General features: G+C 66.3%; 2 protein-coding genes across 3 annotated transcripts in view; both read right to left on the bottom strand.

The window, feature by feature from the left end:
• Positions 1-267, bottom strand: part of EFNA1 (ephrin A1) — a 6,088-nt gene extending 5,821 nt beyond the window's left edge. Inside the window, exon 1 of the mRNA XM_026658094.2 lies at positions 36-267. Coding sequence (XP_026513879.1) covers positions 36-127 — 92 coding nt within the window. The 5' untranslated portion in view covers positions 128-267. The remainder of the gene's footprint in view (positions 1-35) is intronic.
• An 8,305-nt stretch (positions 268-8,572) lies between these two features.
• The window catches only part of EFNA3 (ephrin A3), a 19,504-nt gene continuing 1,420 nt past the window's right edge, over positions 8,573-26,656 (bottom strand). Inside the window, exons 2-5 of one of the 2 annotated variants that reach the window (XM_026658124.2) lie at positions 10,891-11,180; positions 10,295-10,360; positions 10,015-10,092; positions 8,573-9,614 (exon numbers count right to left, since the gene is read on the bottom strand). In XM_026658124.2, coding sequence (XP_026513909.1) covers positions 9,493-9,614; positions 10,015-10,092; positions 10,295-10,360; positions 10,891-11,180 — 556 coding nt within the window. In that variant the 3' untranslated portion in view covers positions 8,573-9,492. The remainder of the gene's footprint in view (positions 9,615-10,014; positions 10,093-10,294; positions 10,361-10,890; positions 11,181-26,656) is intronic. The other variant, XM_026658125.2, reaches the window with a different exon arrangement.

The raw sequence follows: 26,656 nt of genomic DNA, 5'->3' as shown, positions 1-26,656 counted from the left end.
CCGGGGCCGGCAGGATGCGGAGCCCCCGCACTCACTTGGGGTTGGAACTGTTCCAGAAGACCGGGTGCCGGTCCGCGGCCGCCAGCCAGCAACACAACCCGAGCAGGGGCGCCCAGTGCAGCGCCATGGGGCCGGTCAGTGGCTCGTTGTGTGCCGGGCAAGGCGCCCCAGCGCTCCGCCTTATGTACCGGGACCGCCCTGGGCGGGAGGAGCCGGCCCGCCCCCAGCGCAGAGACACAACAACACGGGGCGGTTCAACACATGGGGTGTGTAGTCAGAGCAGCACAATGCTACACAAAGAAACACAACAACAACACAGAGCAACCCCTGGGCAGTAGGACAACACCACCACCACACAGAACCACACACCAACACATGAAGGAGAACACTTATAGCAACACACCACCACCACATGGGGCAGTACACTCAGAGCAACACACAAAGCAGCACAACAGCAACACAGAGCAATACACCCATACAGAGCAAACCAAAATCAACACAGAGTAACACAATAGCACATGGAGCAATACAGTCACAATATGGAGCAACATAACAACACACACACAGCCACAGAACACACAACACAATGATAATGCACCGCGTCACACACACAGCTAAAGAACAGCACCACACTAGACAACAGGGAGATAGCAAAAGGACAACACACAGAGACACTTATGGCAAAACAACCCAGAGAGTGACACACACAAACAGCCATACCACAATAACACACAGTACAGCACAAGGCAACACACACACACACACCCTGACACACAGCAGCTCACACAGTAACACAAACCAGGCACCTGGGAACACGGCCGCGGGAGCTGGGTCTGATCTCTGGGGGTAGGTTTGTGTCCTGCGCTGGGTGCCCACACACGGCTCCCCAGCGCCCGAGCGAGCACAAGCCCGGCACTGCGGGCAGCCTGCCAGCCACTCGGTCAGGGGTGAGCGCCAGGCTCCCAGCTGAGCCCCAGCTCTGAGGTGCCCCGGCGGCCCTTGCTCGCTGCAGGGATACAGGGCTCCTCACTTCCTGGCCAGACAGTCCTGGCCTGGTGCTGGGCACCGATTAAGGCCCAACTCCGGCCCCACTGAAGCCAGTGGGAGTTTTGCCAGTGGTTTGGCTAAGCGGGTGGCCTTAGAACTGCTACCCCTCCCTGGCCCGGAGGCGGCTGCATTTCAGTGGTGGGTGAAGGGATCCTGGGGAGCGGCTAGTTGGCCTGCAGGCAATGCCTGCCTTCCTGCTGTCCCTCCACACCTCCCAGAGAACCTGCTTTATCTGATGTGTTTTGGGGACATCAAAAACATCTGGATAAATGGGGCTTGGGGAGCAGCTGATAAGGTGCAGGGGACAGAGCCGAGATTCTGATAGGCAGGCGGCTGGATAACAGGCACCCACCTCCTTTCCCCCCTTATCAGCCATGTCTATTCTCTCCAGCCACAAACATGCCAGCTCCCCCACCCCCTCCTATTTGCTCTCCATTTGTTTGATATTGTGCAATGCCTTCCCAGTAGAATCCCTTTGCCAAAGGGAGATTGCTCGGCCTGGGGCTGGGGCTTTGCAGCGCTGGGGCCCTTGGGGGAGCCATTCCCGCATCCAGGCCAGAGCCATGTCTCTGTAGCTGCCTGACAGGCGCATGGCTGCGTGCTATCACCTTGCATCTGCCCCGAACACCGATCCATTCTTGTTAAGCCTCGCCGAGCGATGCTTCGCCGGAGTGTTGTGAGCTGATAACTCAGCCAGGTTTGCAAAACAACTTTCCCCTTGTTTATTACATAATGAGCCATTGATTGTGGGTAATGTTGCATGCCCCACATGGCACAGGCGGCCTGGAGCTGGCGGCAGCCATGCTGGGATTGGTCCCTGGAGCCGCTGGAAGCTCCTGGTAAGACAACTTCACCTCTGAGTCTTGGCACCGTGGCTGTCACCGGGCTCCCTAGGGCAGCGGGTCCTGACACACCTTCCCACGCCAGTCACCTGCCACTGGGCCATGCCCCGGTCAGGGTCTAGCACCCAGATCCCACAGGGCATCCCTCGAATGTGCATGTCACGTGGGCAGCCGGATGCGATGGCCACAGAACGGGGCTGTTGGGGGCAGCCTGGAGCCAGGCCTTCCTTCCACTATCCCAGGGTCTGCGAGGTGCCAGATCCCCCAGATCCCACAGCAAGGGCCCCCCTGCCTGCCCAGACCCCAGCACCTGACCCGTCTGCATCTGCACCCAGGTACCATTGCTGGCTGCAGCTTCCCGTGGCGGGGGGCCCTCACCATGGCCTCTTTCATCTTCCCTATTCACAGCTAGCCCTGAAGTCAGCCCATAACTTTTAATCACTGCATTAGCAGGACTCCAGCTCCCACCAAGCTGGTGCTGGCTTGACTTGGGCTGCCCCTGCTTGCATGCATTTGTAATTTCCCAATAATGACCTTCGGGGTGGCCCGCATGGAGCGCAAAGTGCTTTAACCCTACATCCCCCAGGGCAACGGAGGGGTTAGCCCCACTGTACAGCTAACAGGGGAAACTGAGGCACAAAGTGGGGACAGGATCACACAGAGAGTCAGGGTCACAATAAGGCATAGAACCCAGGAGTCCTGACGCCCAGGTGCCCCCCTCCCCTGAACCACTGACAGAGCCCTGATGTCCTGGTGGTGAGACCGTCAGGAATCGAAGTGGTGGGCAAAGGGAGTTGTGAGACGACCTCATCATGCCAGCCTTTGCCCAGCTCCCTGGGCCTCTGCCCCGGGAAAGAGCCAGACACACTAAGCCAAGATGGGCCCCTTCCCGCCTGAATGCACCTGGACACCCCACGCCTGGGACGAGGCGCAGCCAGGCCCCCCACAGCACGGCCAGCGCTGGCACAAACAATGGGTGAGCTGAGGCCAGGCAGAGCCCGGCAGGTTCCCAGCAGCCCTTCCCCCGATTGCGCTGGGGCGACCTTCCCCCATGGCCAGCAGTAGCCTGGTGATAACGAGGATTTATGGCTGTGATTTCACTCCAAGGCCATCACGCCATGCACGCTTGCTGGGGGGGGCGGGGGAAGCTGGGGACCCACAGGCCTCATCATTTGCTCTGTGGGGGTGGGGGGGTAGGATTCAGGGCTGGGGGTGGGGGGACAAAGCCCCAAGTGAAGTGGGGATGGCCATATGGGGTGGGAGCTCAGGGCCTCATGGCGAGGCCCGTGCCCCATAGCAGGCGGATCAAGGGGGTGATGGTATGGGCAGCCCCTGGCTTTCCAATACAGGAGAGATTTGGGGTGCGCGGTGAGCTCCCGCCAACAAATCCAGAGGCCAGCAGTCTGGGTGCTGGCAGGGGGAGGGTGCCCCTCCCCGGTGCTGCCAGGGCAGAAGCAGCGCTGGGCAAAGCACATGAGCGGGACAGGGCTGGTTTGGGGTCACTGCTGCGTGGGGGGCCCAGCCCGGCTGGGTGGGGGTGAGGGTGAGGTCAGTGCCAGGGCAGGGCAATGCCCGCTCGGGCATGACGCTCTCTTCACATGACTCTCCCTTCACACGCTAGGCGACGTGTGCAGGACAAAGGTGAGCGTGCAAGGTGTAAATAGTGCGAGACATAAACACGACGTGCGGCACACACAGTGGGCGGTGGCCAAGGGGCCAGGGCCTGCGCTTTGCAGGCTATTTATAGCTTATCAGGTAGAGCAGACAGCCCAGGTGTGAGCTGGCCACTGCCGGCGGTGAGGTAACTGGGTCTGGGGGACATGGGGGGGCGTGGCGCGGGGGCTGTCCCAGCACCTAATTAGGGAGCAAAGGCCATGGCTGCTGCGTGCTCCGTGCAGCCAGGCAGGTCGCTGAGATCCGGGGCTGGCACTACATGGGAGCCTGCGCAGGGGGCGGGCCCCGGGAGGCATGGGGCGGGCCCAGGGAGGCATGGGGCCCGGGGCGGGGGGGCAGTCTCCTTGACGTGCCAGAGATGTAACTGGCTGACTGGTGGCTTGGTGCCCGAGCTGCCCTACAGGCCTTGCTGCCAGCCTGGTACCAGCAGGGCCCTTGTGCAAACCATTCCTCATCCCCCACCCAGGGTTACAGGGCAGCAGGGTCCCAGCCCGGGTGGGTCTGTGGCTCCTTCCCCTCCCCCTCCCAACCAGAGAAGAACCTGGGACCAGCTTCCCAAGGCCCCCCACCCCCCAGGTCTTCCCTCCAGCTCTCTGGGTAAGGCGGGTTCCAGACAGGGGCTGCCCCTCCCCATGAGAGCGAGGTTAGGGCACGTGTGCATGGTGACATGGGGGCTCCGAGCTCCTCAGGGCCCCCCCGGGCCACTCCCAGGGCGCGCACCATTCAGGGAGGTGACTCGTTGGCATCCCCGGGCAGCCCCTGGTCTGGAAGGGCCTGCCCGGTCCATACCCAGCTCACACCCATACAGGGGGTGCTGTGCCACTGAATTCCTGGGGGCCACGGAGCCCAGCAGGGCCCTACGGCTGCAACCTGCTCTGGCGTCCCGAGTCCTGCAGAGCGCATGGGGCTGCCCCAGGGCTGGGGGGCCCTGGGCCAGGCCAGGCTGGGGAAAGGAGCCAAGTTCCAGGCATGTTGCAAAAGGGATTTTGCAAGTGGAGCTGCTACTCCCCCCAGGACCTGTAACTCAGCTCCCCCCACTCCCCAGCACCAAGGCAATCCCCCCCCCCCCACACACACACAAACTGCAAATCGCAGGCTTTTCCCCCTGGGAGGCCTCTCCACCGCGGGCCAGGTGGGGATGGGGAAGGGGAGCCCCATGCCAGCCAGGAGGAGAGTGGGACGGCGGGAAGCAGAGAATGGCGGAGGCCGAGGGGCCAGCAGCAGGGAGGAGAGCGCTTGCCTCTCCTTTGTGAAATGACCCCCCTGGTTACGTCAGCAGCTCGCAGTCTGACCCGTGGACGGACAGAGGGCTGCATGCCCAGCCTGGCTTTGCGGAACCTGCTCCTTTGACTCCGCTCCCGGGGGAAGACGGCTCTTCCCGCCCCTCAAGAGGCTGCTCCCCCGCTGGGCGCTGGGCGGCCCCCACTATAACTGAGCTCCCAGTGGCAGGGCTCCCCCCGACACGGGGCAGGGAGGAGCAGGGTTATCCCGCCGGGGGGGAGGCGGGCGCTTCTGGGCAGGGATGAAGGGCCTGCCCGGTCCATACCCACTGGAGCAACAGGGGCAGCAGCACCCCCAGTCCAATAGCAGCTATGGGGTGCGCCCCCCGCACCTAGGCCCCAGCAGCGCTCAGCACCTGCTCGCTGGAGGAGCCAGGGGTGGAAAAGAAGTTTGTGGGGTTCCAGGCCAGGCCAGCCCCGAGATGCAGAGACCCCTAATGGGGAATTGGGTTAGGCTAGTACGTAAAGGCGCAGACAACAAAGGCCTTGTGCTTTAGGGCTGGCAAACGCACCAGGCCTGACGCAGCACCGGCTGGCTGGGTGCAGGTTTTTACAGGCCACAGGGCCTGTGCCGGCTGCGCCGCCGAGCCAGGCCAGGAGGCGCAGGGCCGTCAGGGTGGCCGTGTAGCCAGGTGTGAGTAAACACCACGCTCCCCAGCTGAGCCAGAGGTAAACTCCATTCACCCTACGCAGCGCTGTTGGCTGGAGCATCCACCCGCAGGACCTGTCTGGCAGGTTTGCGTCTCCTCCCCACGCCCCAGACAAGCCTGGGCCGGCCCCACTGGGGCAGCTGCTGTGTGTGGGGAGCTATGGGGTGGCAGGCTCCAGAGAGCACCTCCCACGGGGCAGCACCGGGCCCGGTGACAGCAGATGGGCACCCCTGTGCCCAAGATACCAGCTGTCCCTAGGATCAGGCCAGCGCCGCCCCGACACCCAGCCAGGCCCTGCCCTCCTGGCAGGCGCTGGTTGGAGGTAGCAATGGCTTTGTAGTCTCACGTTGTGAATTTCCAGCTGCTGGAGCTGGGATCCTGGGACCGGATTCCTCTTCCCCCAGCTGCTGGTCTCAGCCCCAGGCCAGGGCCCAACATCCCACCAGGGTCTGTCAGCCCGTGGAGGGGGCTCAGCATCCTGCCAGGTCTGTGTCAGCCAGCGGGGCCATGTGAGATTCCTCCCACAAGGCTACGGTGTTACTAGGGAACAGTGTCGGGGACACATTATCCACAGGACCCCCCCGCCATCCCCTCTCCCAGCAGGGGGTGCCGTAGGGGGCAGGGCAGGAGCACTGGGGGGGCTCAGACGCTGGGGTTGGATTGAGCTTCCCAACAGAGGCTTTTGCAAACTAGGGAACCTTCCCCCCCCCAGCCATGCCCCCAGGAGCCGCTGTCCCTCGAATGCCCTGGCCCTGCATAGGGGAGGGTGTCAGAGCTGTGGGGCTGGCCAAGGCAGCTGTCTGGGAGCCCCTAGAGCTGCAGGTGGGAATGAGGGCCTGCCCTGGGGGTCCAGGGCCCCTCCAGGCCTCATCTGCATTCAAGGGAGGAGTTTAAACAGGTCGAACCAAGCCGGTGCCAACAGCAGGGCCCAGGTGTGTAGGGCCTGGCCCAGTCCCCCTCCTGCCCAAGCCACTCTGAAGGGGAGGTGTGGTGACAGCTCCCCCCTCCCGCCCTGTGCCAGCCCCACACACACTGGCAGGGCAAAGATCCGCTCCCTGCCTTCCCGTCCCTGCCCCCACCCACCCAGGGGGCAGGGAGCCCTGGCCAGGGTGAGCGACTTACTCCTAGGTCCCTGGGCAGCAGGGGGCCCTGTGCGAGCAGGAAAGTGGGGAAAAGCTGGGGCCTGGGGGGGATGCTGCTGCCCAGAGGGCAGGGAGGAGCAGGATTCCCCCGGAGCCCAACCGACCTGCCCAGACAGGGAGTGGGGCCAGTGTGGGGGTGGCTGGCTGGGGAGTTGGGGATTCCCCATGGGACCCAGCCAGGGGTGCCAGGTACAGCGGCCATGCAGCTGCGAGTCAGCACCTGGGCACCTCTGCCATGGGCACCTCTGCCATGGGCACTGCCAGCACCAGGGCCCCAAGGAGCCACCTGGTGCATTCCCTCAACCCCGACTGGGCCGAGCCCCTCTGGGTTGGGGGAGCCACTTACCCAGCACCCCTGGGTGCCAGCTCTTATGCAGAGGGGACATCTCCCACCTCTGCCAGGCCTGGGGTCACTGGAGGGGTTGGGTGAGGGAGAGCAGTGGTCCTGTGCAGGGACACGCAATGACACGCATGCTCGTCTGCGTGACAACATATATGCTCATGCGCAGAGACAGACGAGTGGCCATACGCACGGACACACCCAGGCAGGGATGCTGAGAGCCACTGAACCAAACCAACCCTGAATACGCTGGGAACCGCTTCAAGCCAGGGGTGCAGCCCCCCGGTTCCAGCCCCTCCGTACCCAGAGGCTAACCAGGGTTTGCCATGGGACTCCGCTGCCCCCTCCCCTGGCTCTGCTCCTCTCCTCCTGCTAGCTCGCCAGGCTGGGGGGGGGGGGGCAGCACGCCCCCCAGGCGGGGCCCTGCTGGACTCGAAGGGCCTGGTTTGCCTTGGCCCCAGCGTCCCCGACTCTGCCGTTATCAGCCAGCCCCACCCACACCTGCCTGGCACCGGCCAGAGCGGTCAAGGGAGCGCTGCCCCTGGGGACTGGGTGTCAAGAGGCTGCTGTACCCTGGGACCAGCCAGCACCCCTGCCGCACGTCAGGGTCTGGGGCAATGAGGATGGAGCAAGGACCCAATGGAGGTGCCACGGGTCACCTTCCCAGCCCCCACCCACGCCCTATGCCTCCCCCAGGGGGCTGCACCTCCCTACCTCACTCCCCCCTTGCAGTGCTGGAGCCCCTTTACCTGGGGGGCCAGCCCCACCTTCCCTGCCCCCCAGTGTTACCTGAGGCTGGTGCTCCCGTGCTGGGCTCTGGGCCAGGAATCGCCAGGTCCCTGGTGACAGGAGACCCTGGGTGCTTGGTTGTAAGTGCCCTGCCCCAAGCCCACTCTCCCCATGAGCCAGCCCAGCCCCGGCCCACAGGAGTCCAAGGCAGCCCCCACTGGAGACACCCCCAGCCCCCCGCACCAGGCAGGAGCCAAGGGGGGCAGGGAGCTGGAGCAGGCACCCTCCCACCCCCCAAGGAGCAGAGCAGGTACCGGGCGGCTCAGTCACCTCCCGCTGCCAGCCAGCCCCAGGCGCCCGGCGCTGAGCGCGGGGGCATGAATGGCCCCTTTGTGCACAGACAAAGCAGGCGGGCAGCCCTTTGAGCTGCTGTTTGCACAGGGAGGGCCCTGCCCTGGACTGAACCCGCTCCCCCTGGCAGGGGCCAGGGAACGCAGCCAGCAAGAGCCCCCAGAGAGCCGGGGGGGGGGGGGGGGGGGCGGGCGGGCCCCCCCGGGCCCCCCCGCCCCCCGGGGGGGCGGGGGCGCCGCCCCCGCGCGGAGCCCGCCAGCTGCGCGGGCCTGGCAGAGGCACGGGGATGGCATGGGCACAGGGCTGTCACGCACAAGGGGGCCAGGGGAGCTGTAAAGGTGGGAGGGCCCAGCCGGGAAGGGGGGGGGCGGGCCTGCCTTGGGACCGGGAAGTTGGCAGTGCTTGTCAAAGGCCTCTGCCAGCTGCGCCCGAGGGCACCTGACCCGGTGGCCCCAATCCAAGCAGCCCAGGGGTTGGTTTTTTTTAATCCTTTTATTTTTTATAGACTAAGAGCAGAATATGAAAATCACCAGCCAAAGCACTTGAAAAAAAGGGCGAGTTGCTTTTTTGTCCCCCAAAAAGTGTCTGTGCGTTTGCATAGGTTGGGTCTTCACAGAAGACAAGGAGAATCCAACACTTTCTGACTATGTACAGGCCGGTCCAGGGCCCGCGCTGTTGCCTACGGGCCTTATAGACAGATCTCTCTCGAGAGCCGCTCTCTGTACAGGATGTATAGCTCTCTATATAGGTATGTACAGCCCCCAGGCCTGGGGAGCCCTGCCCCCCACAGCCCGCGCACTGGGGCTGGCGCTGCTCGTCCATTGCAGGGTACATGGACCCGGCCAAGCGTCTGGAGGGAGCCCGCAGCCTGGGTTTCCCGAACCACGGCCAGGGCCGGCTGGCACCACAGAGCCCCCGGCCCAGCCACGTGGAGCCACCAGGCGATGGGACGGCTCAGAGGGGCTGTGGGCACAGACGCCCCGTGCATTTGCCATGGGGGCAGGAGGCAGCCAGGACGCGGTGGGGGCTGTGACGCAGGATGCGCCACTCCCAGAAGGGCTGAGCTGAGTCCCCACAGGAGCCAGTCGCTGGAGTCCGGGGGCAGATCCTGCGCTCAGGCGGGTGAGGGGGGCAAACTCCCTCCTTGTCCTCACGCAGCAGCTCCCAGGGCAGGCTACATCCTCCGGTGCCCAGGCTGGCGTCTGCTGCCGCACCCCCCCACGGTGGGGGGGCTCAAGTGGGTCTCCGGCTACAGCAGCGCAGAGAGCAGGGCCTCGCGGTTCCATGTCAGGGCGGTGGGGGGCCCGGCTTGCCCCCGGCTTGCCCCCTTCTGTCTTTTCCAAACAGCCGCTGTCAGAGTCCCAGCGCCGGGGGCGGGGGCAGCTGCTGTGTGGAGCCAGAGCCAGGCCCAGGCCCCCCCGGCCGGCCGACGCCAGGCTAGGAGGCCAAGAGCGACATTAGGAAAAACGCGGCGGCCACGGCCAGTGGCAAGTGTTCCCGCTTGGGGCTGGTGCCGCTGATGCTCTTCTCCAGTTTGGGGTTCTCGGGGTTAAAGTTATCTGGAGAGAGAGAGAGAGTGTGAGCGGGGGTGGCAGGGGCCACGCGGGATGGGGCAGAGTCCCCCCCACCAGGGCTGGCAGGATGCAGAGCCGAGCTCCGCAGCGTGGACAGGTTCCCACCGGGCCGGGACCCTACACGGGAGTTCAGGGGCATTTGTGCTGCTCAGACGGGTGTGGGGGTGTGTGTGTGGGGGGTCTTCTGGCTAGTCCGACCCCGGCCTCTCCCAGCAGGGGGCGCTGTGGGATGCAAGATGGAGCACGGGAGGGGGGGGAGAAAGAGTTCCTGGCTAGTCCGACCCCGGCCTCTTCCAGCAGGGGGCGCTGTGGAGGTGGGGCGGGAGTGCTGGCTGTGGGGGGCAGTGCCCCACGCTGTACTGCTGCGCTGGTGCCCTGCACTCACCCAAGTCCTCAATCTTCACCTCGGGCCCCATGGTGAACTGCGGGAGGGTGGGCACCGACTTCTCCCCGGAGTGCGAGGCTGCAGGCAGGAGAGAAGAGTCACAGCCCAGGGGCCAACCCCCAGCCCCCTGCACTAACGAGCCAGGGGAGCCGCTGCCCCTGGGGCTGCCCCCACGCCCGATACCCCCTCCCAAGAGCCCCCGCTGGACACGGACACGCTGCCCCTTCACCTGCCCCCACCCCCCGGGCATTTGCACACGCATGTGCAAGGCTGTACTCACTGGAGGCGCAGCACACGAACACCTTCATCTTTAGACAGGCCCGGCGGTGATTGTGTGTCGGGGTTGCTGCAAGAGAATGAGGGAGCCCTGAGACCACACCTGCCCCCAGGGCCCTCCCCAGCCAGGGCAGGGGGCTGCTGCCCCTAGGGGGAGCCTGGCATGGCTTTAGGGAGGCTGCTGGGGCACCATGGGGCCACACCGCAGCTGCAGATTTGCTCCCCCCCCGCAGGACCTGCCCCCCCCCCGGGCCCTGCCCCGTCGCCCACCCCCTGGTGCCCTGGGGCTGCAGGCAGAGGCTGGGGAGGGAGCGCTGAATAAAATGCAGAACCCGTTGCTTTGCAGAGGCGGCTCCGGTCTTGCAGCTGCCCCGGGCTCGGTGCACAAGCCTGGCAGAGCTGAGCAAGGGGCATTTCTGCCCAGGGGATGGGGCTTCCCAGCCAACCCCCCTTCCCCGTGCAACGCCCCAGGCTGCTCCCTGCACCGCCTCCTGGGGTGGTGCAGGACCCCCCCCATCAGACCCCTCTTGGCCCCACTGCCCCCCCAGCACCGCCTGCTGGCCCCCCTTGGCCCCACTGCCCCCCCAGACCCCCACATACAGATGTAGTAGTACTCGTGGCCGGTGTGGAACTCGTAGCCCAGCGAGAAGGCGCTGTACCGCTGGAACTTCTCCGAGAACTTGATGGGGCTGTGGGGCGCGTGGGGATGGTTGCATTCCCAGCGCTTGAAGCCCTGGCTCGTGTTGCAGGTGCGGTAGCCCTCGGCGTTCACCATGTAGAGCACGTACTGCTCCATCCTGTGCGTGGGCACCGAGTCGTTGTAGTGTGGGCAGTAGATGTCCAGGTAGTCGTTGACGTTCACCTGCAGCGTGTAGCCCTCCCGGTGCAGGCTGGGGGGAGAGCAAGTGTCAGGGGGCAGGCAGGACCCACCCAGGGCCCCCACCCTGCCATGCAACCCCCCACCCAGGGCCCCTGGCCCAGCCCCACACCTGCAGGGAAGGGACTCACACCCACATCCCTGTGCTCAAAACCGCCCCACCCCCCCCAGCCTGTACAAACCACCTCCGCACGGACAGACCTCAGACGGGGGGCAGGGACCCAGCTGTCAGGGCCTGGGCACAGGGCAGGGTGGAGAAGGGGGGGCCTGACGGGGAACATTTTCCCAGCTGCCACTAGAGGCAGCACCGATCCTCACATTCATGGAGTTGCTCAGGCACCTGCCTGCCCCTGCAGACACCAGGCACCGAATCACAACCAGCATCAAAACCACCATGATCCGTCTGAGCAGCAACTCAGGAGAGGGGCTGCGGGTCGGGAGTGAGGGGCGCCGGCAGAGCTGTCGGGGGGAGCAGGGGCCTGGGGGTTGGAATCGAGGGGCACCTCCCTGCCCCCCTGCATGGGCTCTGACAGCCCAAGACCAAGGTCTTGGTAAGGCTCCCCCTGCACTAAAGCAGCTGCCAGGCAGCTCCCCCAGGTGAATCCACACACAGCCGCTCCATGCCCCCCCCAGACCAGACCTACAGGGGCTGCCTCCATGGTGCCCGCGCTGCGGCTAATGGGTCTCGGTGGGAGGTTGCCGCAGAGCAGAGATTAACGTGGCCCAGCACCACGTTCCAGGGTCACGGAGCGACGCTGGGCACCGGTGTCCCAGAACTGACCCCCTCCCCAATGCTGTGACCTCCCAGCGCCCTATTTACCGCCCCCCCTGACACGTCTAACGAGGGAACCAGCCTCTCCCAGGAGGCGCTGATGTGGGGAGGGGTGGGGGCTCCAGTCCAGTCCACACCTGGCCTCTGCCATCAACACGGCCACCCCAAAGTCTGGTGTGGGCCGGATCCCCCCCAAGCTCTCGCTGTGTGTGGGGCAGGGCTGATGGCCTGCAGGGCCCAGAGCTGGCAACAGCCCCGTGCGGCCCACCCCGGTCAGAGGCTCATGAGAGACACACCAGGGCCTGGGGGGGGACACACGCAGCAGGGGCGGGAAGACGCTGGCAGTGGGCTGCCCTGGGCACCAGCAGCGACCCAGCCGTAAACGAGGGCCGTGGGTGGGCGTTTGCCACGGGGCAGAGCGATGGGCCACTCCTGCCAACCCCATGGCTGCACAGAGCTCTCCCCCCCCCCACGGGGCTCACAGCCCCACACCCCGCAGGAGCAGCTCCCCTCCCCCCCACAGCTCCTTCCTCAATAGCGCCCCCCACTGAGCATCCACCCCCCCTCACCCGGGTCCCTTGTGTTTCTCGGACACAGGCTGCCACCTGCAGCCCTCCGGCTCACTCAACCCCCCCACTGCACTCACCGCACAGGGCCGAACCCCCCCACCCCCCCGGGCGGCATGGCCGAGGAGGGAGTCCTGGCACCCCAGGGGTTCGGGAGAGGCAACGGGGCAGGCTGGGGGGAGCGATGGCACCTTCGAACTATGAGCTGATAGAGGGGGTGAGACGGGAGTCCCCCCTAAGCCACTGGCCCATCCAGCCCCAGCTCACAGTATCCCCCAATGACCCCCAGCGGGTCCCGCTGCCCCCTCCATTTACCCCAGAGCCCAGGCTATGGCTGACTCTGTTCCCAGCTCCCCAGTACTGGGGTGTCCATGGGGCCATACAGGCCTGGTGCTGTAGCCAGGAGACAGGCCTGGAGGGGCATTGCATCGCTGCTGAACAGAACCAACCCGAACAGAATGCAAAGCAGGGGACACAAAGGGATGTTAGCCCAACGGGCTACACCCCAGAGCTCTCCTGCCCAACCCCAGGGAGCTGGCGAGGAGTGGAGGGGGCCCCAGCTGCCAGCCCCCACTCTGGAGTGCAGCGCGGCACGGAGGAGGGGGGGTTCCCGGCCCTGCCACACGCCGCGGCTCAGAGAAAGGATTTTTCACCCTGTTCCAGCTAATCCCGTTACTGCGTTAATCCCGTAAAGGGTGGCCCTGCGGGAGCCTCATTTACATCGATTACGGCAGCAATCCCCTCAGATCCACTCAGGAGAGACTCCGGCGCTTCTAATCTGGGCCCGACTGAAACCCCGGCCTGGATAATCCTCCCAGCCAACACGCTGACCCGCCGCTCCTGCGCTCCGCTGGGAACAGGCAACGCGAGGTGCCAGCTCCGCACACGGACCGGAGCCGCGGCTCTAGGCTCCCTGCTCCCAGCGCTGGCCAGACGAGTGGAACCCCGGAGTCCGAGCAGGAGCCTGGGAACTCAGCCAATGGGCCTACACCATGGCCCTGACCGCCCTGGGGCCCATCTGGGGACACCGGAGTGTTTGCTGCTGGCCTCCCGCTGTCCCGGCCCCCACCCGATCAATCCCATCCCGCTCTGTCCCAGCTGCGTCCAAGTCCCAAACAGAGCCGGGCCGTGCAATGGAATTTCAAACCCACCCGTCCTGGCCCCACATCTCTATGACAGGCACTGACTCCCCAACACACAGCAATCTGCTCCTCCAGGCTGGCGCATGCCCGGGCACCACCCGGCCCAGCTGAATAGGGCCTGCTGGAAATGGGGCAAGAAGGTTAGAGGGGACTGAGTCCACAAAGCCCTGCTCCAGGCGAGGCTTCCTGGCCAGGCTAGGAGATGCTGGCACAACCCCCACGCACTCCCCTTCGCGCCCTGCCCTGGCCATGCCCCCGGTACCGCCAGAATTGTCTCTTATCCCACCCGGCCCCGGCCCCCTCCTAGCTCGTGGGGACTCTGACCATCGGCCCAAGCCAGTGTCTAGCTCAGCGCAGCTCCTGCGTTCTTCACCTCCCTGGCGCGGGATCCCTCCAGCCCCGGCTCGTATCACAGTGCCTCCCACTCTGTCTCCGTCGCCCTGCTAGCGAGGTGGCCGGAAAGGAACAGGAATATTCTAGGCAGTGCTGGGCACAAGCCAGGGTGTCTGGCCGGCCAGTGTCTGGCCGTGTCCCTGCTCTGCACATGCGAACAGGGGGCCAGGCTAGCTTTTCCTGGGGGTGCTGCCAGGTGGGGTGCAGGAGGGGCAGGTCCAAGCCCTACCCTGGGTTCACCCACTGCGTCCCCCACTCCATTCCCTGCTCCCGCTGCTCCCCGGGTGCACTGAGCAGAGAGGAGTGGGACACCAGAGCTGTCAATCTGTCTGTGCTTGGCTCCCTGCAAGCCTCCCCCTCCACCCTCCTGCTTCGTCCCGGGAGCTGTAGTGCATCCCCCGCGGGGCCATGTAGGGCCAGGGCTCCCCATTTCCCAACCTCCAGCTCCACCCTGCCCTGCCAGGGGGACGGGGGTGCAGGGCTTTGCTCAGCCGGGGCGGCCAGAGCAGCAGACGTCCAGCCGCTCTCGCTTCACCCTCCTCCCGCGGGCGGCCCAGGCCTGCCATCTGCAGGCAGGGCACCGAGCCCAGCGGCACCCAGGGTTTCCATGCTTGTACCAGCCCCTGCCCAGGCCCCTGCGCCCCACTGGGGGATGGGGAGAACCTTCCACACAGCTCAGCCAGCGACAGAGACATGGATACACGCCCCGGCAGCTCAAACAAAGGAGGCCGAACCTCCATACCCCATGCCCAGCTGGCACGGGGCAGCGGCTCCCAAACACCCCTTGTGCTCTTTCCTCTCTGCCCTCCCCCAGCAGAACCGCCCTGACTCCCTTGATCCCCAGGGCGAATGGAGCCAAGCTGCCCTGTTTCTCCCAGTAACCCGCCCTGCTGCCCTCTCCGGCGCTTGCTGGCCCCGTACCACAGAGCCAGGGTCTGGCGCTGTGCAATGGATGTCAGGGCAGGTCCCCAACTTGAACCACCGGCTCACCCCCTCCCAGGAACACCCAGGCCAAGCCCACCTGGAGCCCTTCTCTGTGCCCAGAAGGCCTGTCCCATCACAGAACGATGCATTAGGATTGGAAAAGGTGCAGAGAAGGGCCACAAAAACCATCAGGGGATGGAACAGCTTCTCTACGAGCAGAGATAAAATCTGGAACTGGTTCAGGTTGGAAAAGAGCCGACTAAGGGGGATATGACAGAGGGTTATAAATCACGACTGGTGTGGGGAAAGCGAAGAAGGAAGTGTTATTTACCCCTTCACATAACACAAGAAACAGGGGTCAGCCAATGAAATTAACAGGCAGCAGGTTTAAAACACACAAGGAAGTACTTCACACAACACACCTGTGGAACTCATTGCCAGGGGATGTTGTTCAGGCCAAAAGTACAATTGGGTTCAGAAAAGACTGGACAAGTTCCTGGAGGATAGGTTGGTCCATCAATGGTTGTTAGCCAGGACGGTCAAGGATGCACCCCCATGCTCTGGGTGTCCCTCAACTTGGGACTGGACGACAGGGGATGGATCACTGGATAACGCCCTGTTCTGTTCATTCCCTGGGAACCATCTGGCACCGGCCGCTGTCAGGGCTAGCTGGACCCAAGATGGCCGTTCTTACCTCCCTGAGCCCGTGAAGAGAGTCTCTCTGAGCAGCAATGCCAAGTGCCAAACAGATGGGTCCGTCCCCTGTACTCCCTGCCCGTCTCTGCCTCCCCGAACGCAGCGCGCTGGATGCTATGGAGTGGCCTAGCTGGGGACTGGGATAGGACACCCCCAGACAGGCACCAGGCTGGATCCCCTCCCCCACCCTGGATCTCATGTGGGCCCCAAGCCACTACTGATGCAAAGGGGCGGATGGTGAACACTCCCCCAGCACAGGAGGCGTTAGGAGAACCCAGGAGTTCTGTGTGCTCAGCAGCAAGCCATGGCCCGTGGAAGCCAGATTCATGCCAACATTGCTGGACGGGTGCCCTGCCCCAGACATACCGGAGCTCCAGGGAGACACAGTGACCCAGTTTTCCCCCCCCCCTCCAACTTCCCAAGCAACTGCCCCCCAATCATCGATCACCCGTCTCTCCTAGCGCCCGTGGCAGTGCCTGGTTACCCTGGGTGCTCCCCTTCGGGGCTCAGGCAGACCCCCTCCCAGCAGATGAGGGCACAGAGGCAGGCAGCAGTTATTGGGGAGGGGGCCTGCGGGCGCTGGGGGGACCGGTGGGGCTTTGGCTCACCCTGTGCGACCCCATCTGGCCCAGTGGCGGGGGAGTCCCTAGTGAAGCAATAGGGACCAGGGGGCGGGCTGGGCAGCAGGAGCAGGGCCTGGCCCGGTGAATGCCACACGGTGCAAAGACCCCATAGCCCCGCCAGTCCCCACCGAGCAAGGGCCCAAAGCCAGGCCTGGCGCTGATGGGTAATTCCTCCCACAGCGCCAGCAAGGTGACGCCCCAGCGTGGAGCCAGAGACCTTTCATGTGCTGCCTTTGATGTAGTGTGAAACGAGAAAAAGGCTCGTTATTAAAGAAACAGCCCTGAAGCCCTGAGAGAACCGTGTAATTAACTCCGCGTGGGACCCGGTGCGGCAGGCAGGAGCGCGCCAGCCCAACTGACCAGCCGGGGGTCCTGCTGGACTAGGCCCCTGGGCTGACACCACCCGGAGCCCCGCTCCCCCACCATCTCCCCGGCAGGTTTCACTGCATGTCTTGGCTGGTGGCCCCCAGGGCCCCTGCCCGGGCCCAGCCGTGGAACAAGCCCCCAGGCCCCACAGCCCAGGACGGAGCCACCGGGGGCAAGAAGAACAGCCTCCATCTGCTCCAGGCCCTGCTCGGGCTGCTCGGCCTCTCCCCGCTCTGCCCTAGAGCTGGCCCCGACCCCCAGGAGAGCGCCCCTCCCACAGGGGCCCATTAGAGCCAGCTCCTGATAAACAGCCTCGTTAAGGAGCCCCCACGCCAGCCCTGCAGGGAGGCCATGGTCCCTGGAGGGGGAGGGGGCATTTCCCAGCTGCCATCTGCCTCCAGCACCGGCTGCCGGGGTGGCGGGGCTGGTGTGCCACTGGCGCCGTGCTGTGGTGTACCGGGGGCGAGGCCGGGTGGCTTCCAAGGGCCCCTCCCCTCGCAGGGCTGGGGGAGTCTGCAGGCGTTCAATGGGGCAGCAAGGGTGAGAGCGCCTGTACTCGACGGAGGTACTGGGAGCTTCCACAGCACCCCCTGCTGGGAGGGGCTGGGGTAGGCGGAACCCCCCCCTGCAGCCAGCACCCCCCCCCGTTCCTCACAGCACCCCCTGCTGGGAGGGGCTGGGGTAGCCGGGATCTCCCACTGCAGCCAGCACTCCCCCCGCCCGCTCCCCACAGCGCCCCCTGCTGGGCGGGGCTGGCATAGCCAGGATCTCCCCCTGCAGCTACCACTCCCCCTTCCCCCCCCCGCGCCCCCTGCTGGGTGGGGCTGGGGTAGCCGGATCTCCCCCCGCCACCAGCCCCCCCCCCCGTTCCCCACAGCGCCCCCTGCTGGGAGGAGCTGGAGCATAGCCGGGATCTCCCCCTGCAGCCAGGGTTCCTGCCCCATGTTCTAGGTCAGTCTTTTGGCCCGGAGAGGCTCACACTAAGCTGCTGCTGGGGGCCTGGGCCAGGGCTCACGTCACGCTCCCGCCAGCACCCGGCCCAGGCAAGCTCATGAGCCGACCAGCGGCCCAAATTCGGTGATGCATCCTGGGCACGTTGCACAGATGCTGAGAAGAAGCTGCTGCGGCTCCCCAGCCACCGTCTGCCCCCATTAACCTGGCAGCCCCAGCAGGGCTCCACACCCAGCAGCCGACTCCACAGCCCCACGTCCCTGGACCCACCAGGGGACTCTCCCCCCTCCCTCCTGCACAGGTCCATCGCCCCATGCCCTGAGCCCCAGAGGCGAGTGGGCAGGAATCCGGAATGAACAGGCCGCTTCCCACCACGGCTCACGCTGCACCGAGTCCCGGCTCCCTATTTGCCCTCCGGGCTTTGCACCCACAGCACGACCGGGGAGCGCCTGGGACAGACACACTCAGCAAGAGCCCGGCCCAGCCCTGGCACCCGAGGGCACCCGGGCCCGGGGTGCCCCAATCCGAGAAGGCAGCATTCACAGGCTCCGCTTTCAGCCCCGTCCTGCTCCAGATCCTGGCGGGGAAGGGGTGCCCCGGCCCCTTCCCACACAGGACCCCCACCCTGGGGGCAGGCAGCCCCAAACGCTGCACAAACCGCGGTTGCCGTTCCAGGGCCTGCCCCCCAGGCCATGATCGACCTTGGCCGACAGTCTCCAGGACGCCCCGGCTGCAGGCAGCGCGAAGGGTTAAGCGCAGGAGCGGAATGGGCTGCATCACTTCTGCACGGCTGCGTTTCTGGAACAGAGCATTGCAAGGCAGTGGCACCTTCCGGCCTCCTGTCGGAGCCGGGCAGATGGATTCCCCCGGTGGACCCTTCCTGAGCACAGCCTGGGCCCGGCGCCGACAGCACACTGGCTACCTGGCAAGCCACAGCCTGGCGGCTGCTCTGCTCCCATCTGTGCGATAAACGCGGGCGGACGGCTACACGCTGGCGAACGCATGGCGCAGTGCAGCGCTCCCAGCAGCCGGGCCACCCCGACCGGGCCAGCACCACGCACCTGGCTGGCCCTGGCATGTCACCCAGGGGACAGCTACTCTCTGAAGCCAAGGAGCAGTGGCACAGCCAGGAGGGGGCCTGGGTGGCGCAGGGAGCGCTCATTTCCCTGGGGCCAGGACACCCCGGCACCCCCCTCCTGCAGGGCCCAGCTCAGGCCCCTCGGAGACCCCGGGCGACCCCTCCCCAGCCAGGCAGCCCCTTTGTCTGGCTCCGGAAGCTGGGCCCTGTCGGTGCAGCCAGGGCTCATCGATTGACCGGGGAACAAAAAAGCGCCACTGATTTACGTGCCCCTTTCAGCCATGTCCTGCGGCAGCCAGAGGCAAATCCGCATCGACCGGCGGGGTCAGGTGAAGCCGGCAGCACAGACCCGCTGCCAGACAGACACCGAGCACCGGGGAGCACAGCCCAGACGGTCGCCAGCAGCCCCCCAGACACCCCTCCAGCCACACACGCGCACACGGTGCTCCAGACACGGTGTGCATGCAACACGCGTTGTCACCGCAGAGCCGTGCACACGCCGAGCCCCCCCCGCGAGCACACGGACACGTTCCTGGCCCATCTGCAAGTCACACACAGCGTGCAGCACCAACACGCACCGCGCATGCACCCCGTGAATGGCCACACCCTCTCCCCCCACATCCCAGGCTTCTCCGACAGTCGGCCGAGGGGCTGGGGGTGGAGGGTCAAGGCTGGGGGTGACGAGAGCAGTGCCACCCACCCACAGTGCCTGGGCCCAGCTCCCCAGAGCCCACCTCCACCCCCGCGGCCCCACAATCCTTTTAATCTCTGGTAAAGCCCAAACCTTCCCAGCTTTGCTAACAAGATCAATGAGCTTTTTAATTGGGTTTTAATTAAACGATCAATCCACAAGCAGCGACTCAATTACTGGCCCGGACAGGAGCAAGCGGATTCACCCCGGCCCCGCACACCCCCTTGCAACCCACCCCTTGTCCATGGCACCCTGGAACTGCACGTCCCCTTGTAACCTGCCCCATGCCCCCGGCACCCTGGCACCACACGTCCCCTCATAACCCGCCCCTTGTCCATGGCACCCTGTGCCCCCTCACATGCCCCTACCACCACATGGCCCCTTTGCAACCCGCCCCGTGCCTACAGCACCCTGGCACCACAGGCCCCCTAGCAACCTGCCCCATGCCCATGGGCTCCTGCACCATGTACCCCCTTTGCAATCTGTCCCCATGGCACCCTGGCACCATGTGCCCCATGCTTATGGCACCCTGGCACTGTGCACCCCCTCACAGCCTGCCCCATGCCCACTGCACCCTGCCAGTGCTCACACGGGGCAAGGACAACCCACGCCAGTCCCCTCCCCACCAGCCCCAAGCATAGGCTGCCCCCAACCCCAGGGGTCATCAGCCTGCAGCCTGGCCTGGTATCGGACCCCACCCCCTGCCATGCAGCAGCACCCTCCTCCCCCCACCAAGCCCTGCAAACATGCCGTGACTCACTGGGCACTTTCGGTGAACACCCTGAACCCCACGGGCACCAGCTCCTCCCGCAGCCTGGCACCCAGCACACCCCACTCCCGCCCGCCAGGCCAGGCGCTGCTGGAGCAGCCAGGGCACCAGGGCCCCTGGATCCGGCCACGGGAGGGAGCACTCAGGCTGCCGCAGGAAGGGATCTGTGCCCCACAGGGATGTCAGCGTACGGTGGCTCAGAGCTGCCCACCTGGCCAAGCACCGTTCAGTCCCCTCCGAGCGGCGGGAGCCCGGGGAGGGAAAGGAGCCTGGCTCCATGTTGGAGTTGCCCTGAGTCAAGGACCGAGCCACACCCACCGTGCGTGGGATCCCAGGGATGGGCTGCGCAGCCAGGCCGGGCGAGGTAATTACAGGCTGTAACGTGGAAAACATCACCCTCCCCTGCCTGGGGCTGCACAGCAGCGCCCCACAGCCCCCCCCCCCCCCCCCCCCCCCCCCCCCCCCCCCCCCCCCCCGCTGGAGCGTGCCCCATAGCCCTCCCCTGCCCCGCTGGAGCGCACCCCACAGCCAGTGCCTCCCCTCCTCCTCCGCTGGAGCGCGCCCCATAGCCCTCCCCTGCCTCCCTGGAGCGTGCCCCACAGCTAGTGCCCCACAGCCTCCCCTCCCCCGCTGGAGCACGCCCCACAGGACCCGCTGCTGGGAACACCCACCCCACAGCCAGGAGACTGCTCCCCAGCAGACCCTCTCCTCACAGTTCCCCCCACAGCCAGCACCCCCCACCCAACTCCCCACAGTGCCCCCCACTGGGAAAGGCCAACCCTGGAGTAGCCAGGAGCTCCCCCCACAGCTGTCCCCACCCGCCTCGGTGCTGCACAGGGCAGTGATCTGTGGGGCTGGGCCTGGAGTACAGGGCAGACCGGTGCCCAGGAAGGGGCAGAGGGTCTCTCACTCCAGCCAGGGGGTGCGGCAGCCCCCTGGCACCCCTAGTTCCCCCCTAGGATCCCAGGGGTCACTGTGATGCAGGGCACACGGCCAGCCACTGTGCCGGTAACCCTGGCTGCCTGCCCACGCCCCTCCACTGGGAAGGGATCCGCTTGTTGGCCCTTTCCCAGCTCGGGAGCCAGCCCTCCACTGCTGGACAGTCTCCAGGCTGTCTGCTGGGGGCTCGCACCGGAGCCTCTGCCCGGAGGATGCTTTGCACCTTCCTTGGACCCCGGATCCCACGCCCCTCTCCAAGCTGGGGATAGAACCCAGGAGTCCTGGCTCCTGAGTCACTGGTCTGACCCACGAGCTCCACTTCCAATTAGAGGAGCCCCCCTGACCCCCCAGTGGGCACAGCGCTGCCAGGGGGCTAGCGGAGAGAGCAGCCCCCTCCCACCCCCAGCGCACAGAGAGGCTGCTGCTCTCAAGGGCTCTCTCTGGGTCTCCCTCGTTCGCTCCCACTGCCTTCAGCGCAGAACCAGCCAGAGACGAGCTGCCTTGAACAGCTGCTGGGGGGTTGCACACGAGGCCCAAGCCCCCCCCCCCCCGCCCTGGGGGGCTCCACGACCAGCCCCCCGCTCAGCTCAAGCCACCAGACACTTGGATGCCCAGGGTCACTGGGCTCCCCCCACCCCCCTCCCCGTGTCTGCCCCCCAAGCCCTGCACCTGTCCTTGTCCCGCCCCTCGGCACAGCGCAGCTAGATCCCCACCCCCCCGTTCTCACGCTGGGCCTCGGGATGGTGGGATCAACACTCACCACACAGGGCGACCTGCCGGCCTCCCCCGACGCGCCCCCGGCACCCAGGGTGTCTGCCCAGAGCACCATGCAGACGTGGGAGGAGAGGGGTCACTGCAGGGGTACGGACGGCCCAGACTGACAGACAGGGGCAGGAGGGGCTCCATGCAGCTGGTTGGAGGGGGGGAGCTCCAGGGACCCCGCTGCACAGGGAGATGGGACAGTCCCTGGCTGCACCAGGCCTCCCTCGGGTGGCCGTTCGGGGTGAGCTTGGTTCCCCTCCCCCCCCGACAGGGGGTGAAATGATGGACATATTGGGGGTGCAGACGGGCTGCCCAATGACACCCCGAGCCCTGCCTGTGGGGCGGATGCAGCCACGTCTGGCAGCGCAGACGAGAAGAGGGGAGCCCAAAGCCCAGCACCCTGGAGCAAAGGGGCCCCCAGCCCTGCACAGCACCCGCTCCAGGGCACTGCCTTGGCCGCAGGCTGCCTGTGCCCCCACGGCAGGGCAGGGGCGGGGCTGGCAGAGCCCCACAGCAACCCCCCCCAAGCAAGCATGGGGCAGGCAGGGGCTGCAGCCAGGGGAGGAGAGGGGAGGAGCATGTCCCAATGGCTGCTGGGGCAGGAGCCAGGGGACGTGAGAGAGACAGCGACTCGGCTGACCCAGACGCACCCGTGGGGCCGGGGGAAGCCGCTTGGCTCAGGCCGTGCCATGTACTCCTAGCTAGGGCAGCCCCCCAGCCCGCTGGGGCAGTGCCCCCCTCCCCCTTCTCCTGGCAGCACAGCTTGTCCCCTTCCCGGAACCCCACAGGCCCGCCCCCAACGGCCACCTTTGCCCCCTCGCCCTGCCTATGACAGCACCACACCCGGCTCCCACACACCTGTACAGGACAGACCTGCGGCAGGGAGGGGGAGGCCGACAGGCGGGCCCAGTGGCCTGGGGCCCTCGACAAGAAAACGGGGCACCTTCGGGCCAGGAGGGTGGGGAGTGAGAACAGCCTGCAGAACCGGGAAGGGCCGTTACAACGAGGAGCTAGGACACACCAGGGAGGTGCTGACCCGCAGCTGGGGAGATGCAGGGCAGGCATCCGGCGCGAAGGCGAATTACGCTCTGGAGCAGGGAGGCTGGGGGACCACCCCCCCCCCCCAGACAAAGCCCTGCCAGGGATGCTCCAGGTTTCCGTGGCCCTGCTCAGCACCGGGGGCCACACTCGATGGCCACTTGGCCAAGAGACACACCCACCCTTATGTGCCAGAGCCCGGCATCCCCCCCATCCCAACCCCTGGGAACCCACTCCCCCAGCTCAGCCCCCACCCACGGCGCTGGGGTTCCTGTCCCCTGAGAGATGCCTCCCCTGGCCCAGCCCCCCGTGGCTGGAATCCCCCCACCCCAATATTTGTGTCTAGCATGGGCTGCCCCCCTCGGCTGGCTGGGGCTTGGCTCCTTTAGCCCCCAGGGGCTGCCGCTGCGCTCTCCAGTTCATCCAGCTCCATCTGGTGCCAGTCGCCCACCCGGGGCCTGGGGGGGGGGGTCTGCGCCCTGTACTGAGATCGAGCCCCCCACGGTCAGGCCGCTCGCAGGGTTCAGCTGCGTTTATCCCCCGCCTGGCCTTGGCCACTGCCCCTGGGAGCATACACCTGCCTCGGCCAGAGACGGAGCCCCCAGGCAGCCGCACCCCTCTCCCCACGTACACCGCACCCAGGCAGAGCCGGGTCCAACCCAGCCACTCCACGATGTGCAACTCTTCCCCCATTGTCCGCACCAGGGACCCCAGAAACGCTGCAAAAGGAGGAGCCCCCAGGAGCCAACTCCACCCCCCATGAGGGGTTCAACCCCCAGCAGAGTCAACAGGGCAGGAACCTGCGTCTGCGAGGCCCGGGCTGGCATGATGGCCGGGGGGTGGGGGTGCAGCCCATATCACCCCTCCCCCGCGAGGCCGCCCCTCCACAGGAGCGGCCCCAAAGCTTCCAGGCTCGTTCTGCGCTGCAGTCACAGCCACGCCTGCCCAGCACTGCGCCAGCCACGCACAGGCCTCTGCCCGCGGAGAGTGGGGGACAGACAAGCCAAACCCACCTGCCCAGGCAGGGAGATGACAGGCAGCAAACCCAAGCACCAGCCGGGGCAACGCAGGCGGAGAGACCAAACGCCCGGCCCAGTTGGGCCAGGGGTGAGATGCAAGCAGAGAACCCCCCCACCCCAAGCAGAATGTGCTGCGCCCCCCTCCCCCAATTCCTGGGCACAGGTGGCAGAGGCTGGGGTCTGCCATCCCAGCGCCCCTCAGCCCCCGTCGTGGGGTCCCCAGCATTGTCCGTTAAGGGTCTGGGGCGGTTGGGGGGAGGTGCAGTGAGGAGTTACCCCCTCCCCTCTGGGGGCTCTGAGGGATGGAGGCCCAGAGGAGGGACCGGGCAAGGCAGAGAGCGCCCTGCCCGGGAGCAGCTGGACCCTGACGTGGTCACTCCTGGGCCTGGAGCAGCAGGTGCCCAGCCGGGGCAAGGGCAATCGGTTCTGCTCCGAGTGGGCGTGGTCAGGGCCCGAAGGGAGCGGCTGATGCCCCGGGGGCCTGTGATGCTGGTGGGGATGGGGCCAGGGCAGGGCACTGGATGCTGGAGCGGATAACCCCCTCATGCCCCTGTGGAGGGAGAGACACCAGCCTGGGGGGCAGGGGGAGGAGCAGAGGGAGTAACCCCCCCCCAAGGGGACACACAAACACAGCTGCTGCTAGCCTGGCGCGCCAGGAGCCTCAGGATGGGGCGAGTGCTGGATTCGGGGAGTCACACCCCCAGCTCACCCCCTTGGCAATCCGGGACGCAGGAGCCGCAGCAGCCCTGGCGCACCAGGACCAAGGGGCTGGAAGGATTAGCAGGGCAGCAGCTGCAGCTGGCACTCTCCCCCGGAAGGAGGAGCTCGCAGGCCCCCCAAGGAGCTGATCCCACCGGGGGTGCCAGGATTCGTGCCCCGCAGCCCAGGGAGCCGAACGCCCCCCGTCATTTCTCTCTAATCCTGATGCTTTGCCGCACGGTTTGTGAGCAAGTCCGACCTGCCGCACTGCCTGGCCATAAATATCAGCGCTTCGGCGCGCCCAGGAACGGGACTGCCGCAGCCACCCCTGCCTGGGAGCCAGCTCCCGTCGTGCCCCATGCTGGGCCCTATGGGGTGCCGGCTCACTTTGGGGTTCCTCCCTCCCTTCCCCTCTCCCCTGGGGCTCGGAGGGGCGGAAGGGCCAGTGTGGTCTCTCCTGGCAGGCATTTTATCACCGAGGTGGACAGCCCAGATCCATCCAGCCCGGGCGGCTCGCAGGTGGGGAGAACCCCGCGGGCACAGCCCCACCGAGGATGCACCAGGCGGAGCCTGTCACACCAGCGCTGACAAGGGCGTGACAAGGGAACTTCCAGGGACACCGGACGGGCAGAGCTAGGAGCCCTGGGGCTGGGTCACCGGGGCCTGGCTAAGGGAGGGGCGAGCGGGAAGGTCCCTGTGAAAGGCGCCCGTGCCGGGGTGAGCCAGCCACTTCGCCATTGTGCTGCTCCTCGGCTCCGCACGTCTCACACACACGCGCAATTTATGGGGCCTGCGCTTCCGCCTCACGACACAATCTGAATGGGAAGGGAAGGCGCTACCCGGGGAACGCTCCCTCCTCGGACAAAGAGACATGGAGAGTGGGGGAGTGCCAGACAGACGGGGGGCACCCCCCCAGAACCGGCACAGCACAGAGATGCTCCGGCTGGACCCGGAGCCCTCCCCCATTCATTGTCGAGTCCCCCTGCAAACGGAACCGGGGAGGTGGAGGCTGCATTTCGCTAAGCGACAGTGTCCCCCCAGTGCAGACCCTCCCTTCCCCAGGCCAGGCTGGTGGGACACCCCCATAAGCCCAGCCAGCCTGTGCCCATTTCACGCCTCCGTCAAAGCTCACGCTGCGCTGCCCATCCCTGCACCACTGGGGCCTGGACTAGCCACTGGCTCTGCCATGGCAGTGCGGTGACCTGGGCTTTCCTGGTTGCAACCCGCCAGCTGCCCCCCAGCCCCGAGCGACAGGGAGTGAACAACGCAGGGGGGGTTGCTTCGCTCCCAGCCATCGATCGGCTGGGCTCCCTGCAGCTCTGCTCACAGCGGCTCCGAACACGCCAGCAATCGTCAGATCTTCACTTACAAATCCTATTGACTGGTCTGAAGCGCTGGCTTTGTGACCCCTCCAGCCGCCCGGGCCGCCTGCGCCCCGCCCCACAGAGCCGCGGGACAGGGCAGCTGGGCTCCAGGAGCCTAAAGTGACCTGTGCAGGGCAGAGGGAGGCAGCAGCTGAGAGTGGGGGTGGCCCCCCAGCCTGCCCAGGCCCCATTCTATCAGCCCGTATCTGCAGACAGCTCGCTCCCAGGGTCTCGCCCGCATTGCCTCGCCTATGCTGCCGGGGGACCACGCCAGCAGCCCCGTGGGGGCCAGGACCCCTCCAGTGCCCTGCACGGCCTGCAGGGCAAACAGCCAGTGGGCACCGCAGCCCCTTCCCCTGCCAGCCTCCCATGCCGCCTGCAGCCAGTGGGTGTCGCCCCCCGCGCCTGCCCCAGACAGTCAGGGAGCGAGACGCTGTCTGTCTGTGCGCACCGGGGGGCAGACGGACAGACACACGGGCGCAGTTGCCCCCCCCCCAGGCAGGCATGGGCTGGCGCATGGCTTTGACTCACCCGGCTCCTGCGGGATCCATGCAGCCCAGCCTCCCGGGGCATGTTCAGACAGGGCCATCCACACTACGTGGGGCTCAGTGACAGGCCAGCCCAGTGGACCCCCGGGCCCTGGGCTCTCTCCCAGCGCCCCCCCCCAGCAGCCCAGGGGATCCCCGCGCCCTGGGCT

Source organism: Terrapene carolina, unplaced genomic scaffold (genome assembly GCF_002925995.2).
Source record: "Terrapene carolina triunguis isolate 2854851 unplaced genomic scaffold, T_m_triunguis-2.0 Scaffold397, whole genome shotgun sequence".
NCBI classification, from domain to species: Eukaryota; Metazoa; Chordata; order Testudines; family Emydidae; genus Terrapene; species Terrapene triunguis.
Note: the sequence above shows the minus strand (reverse complement) of the source record. Positions and strands in the feature narration are given on the sequence as shown.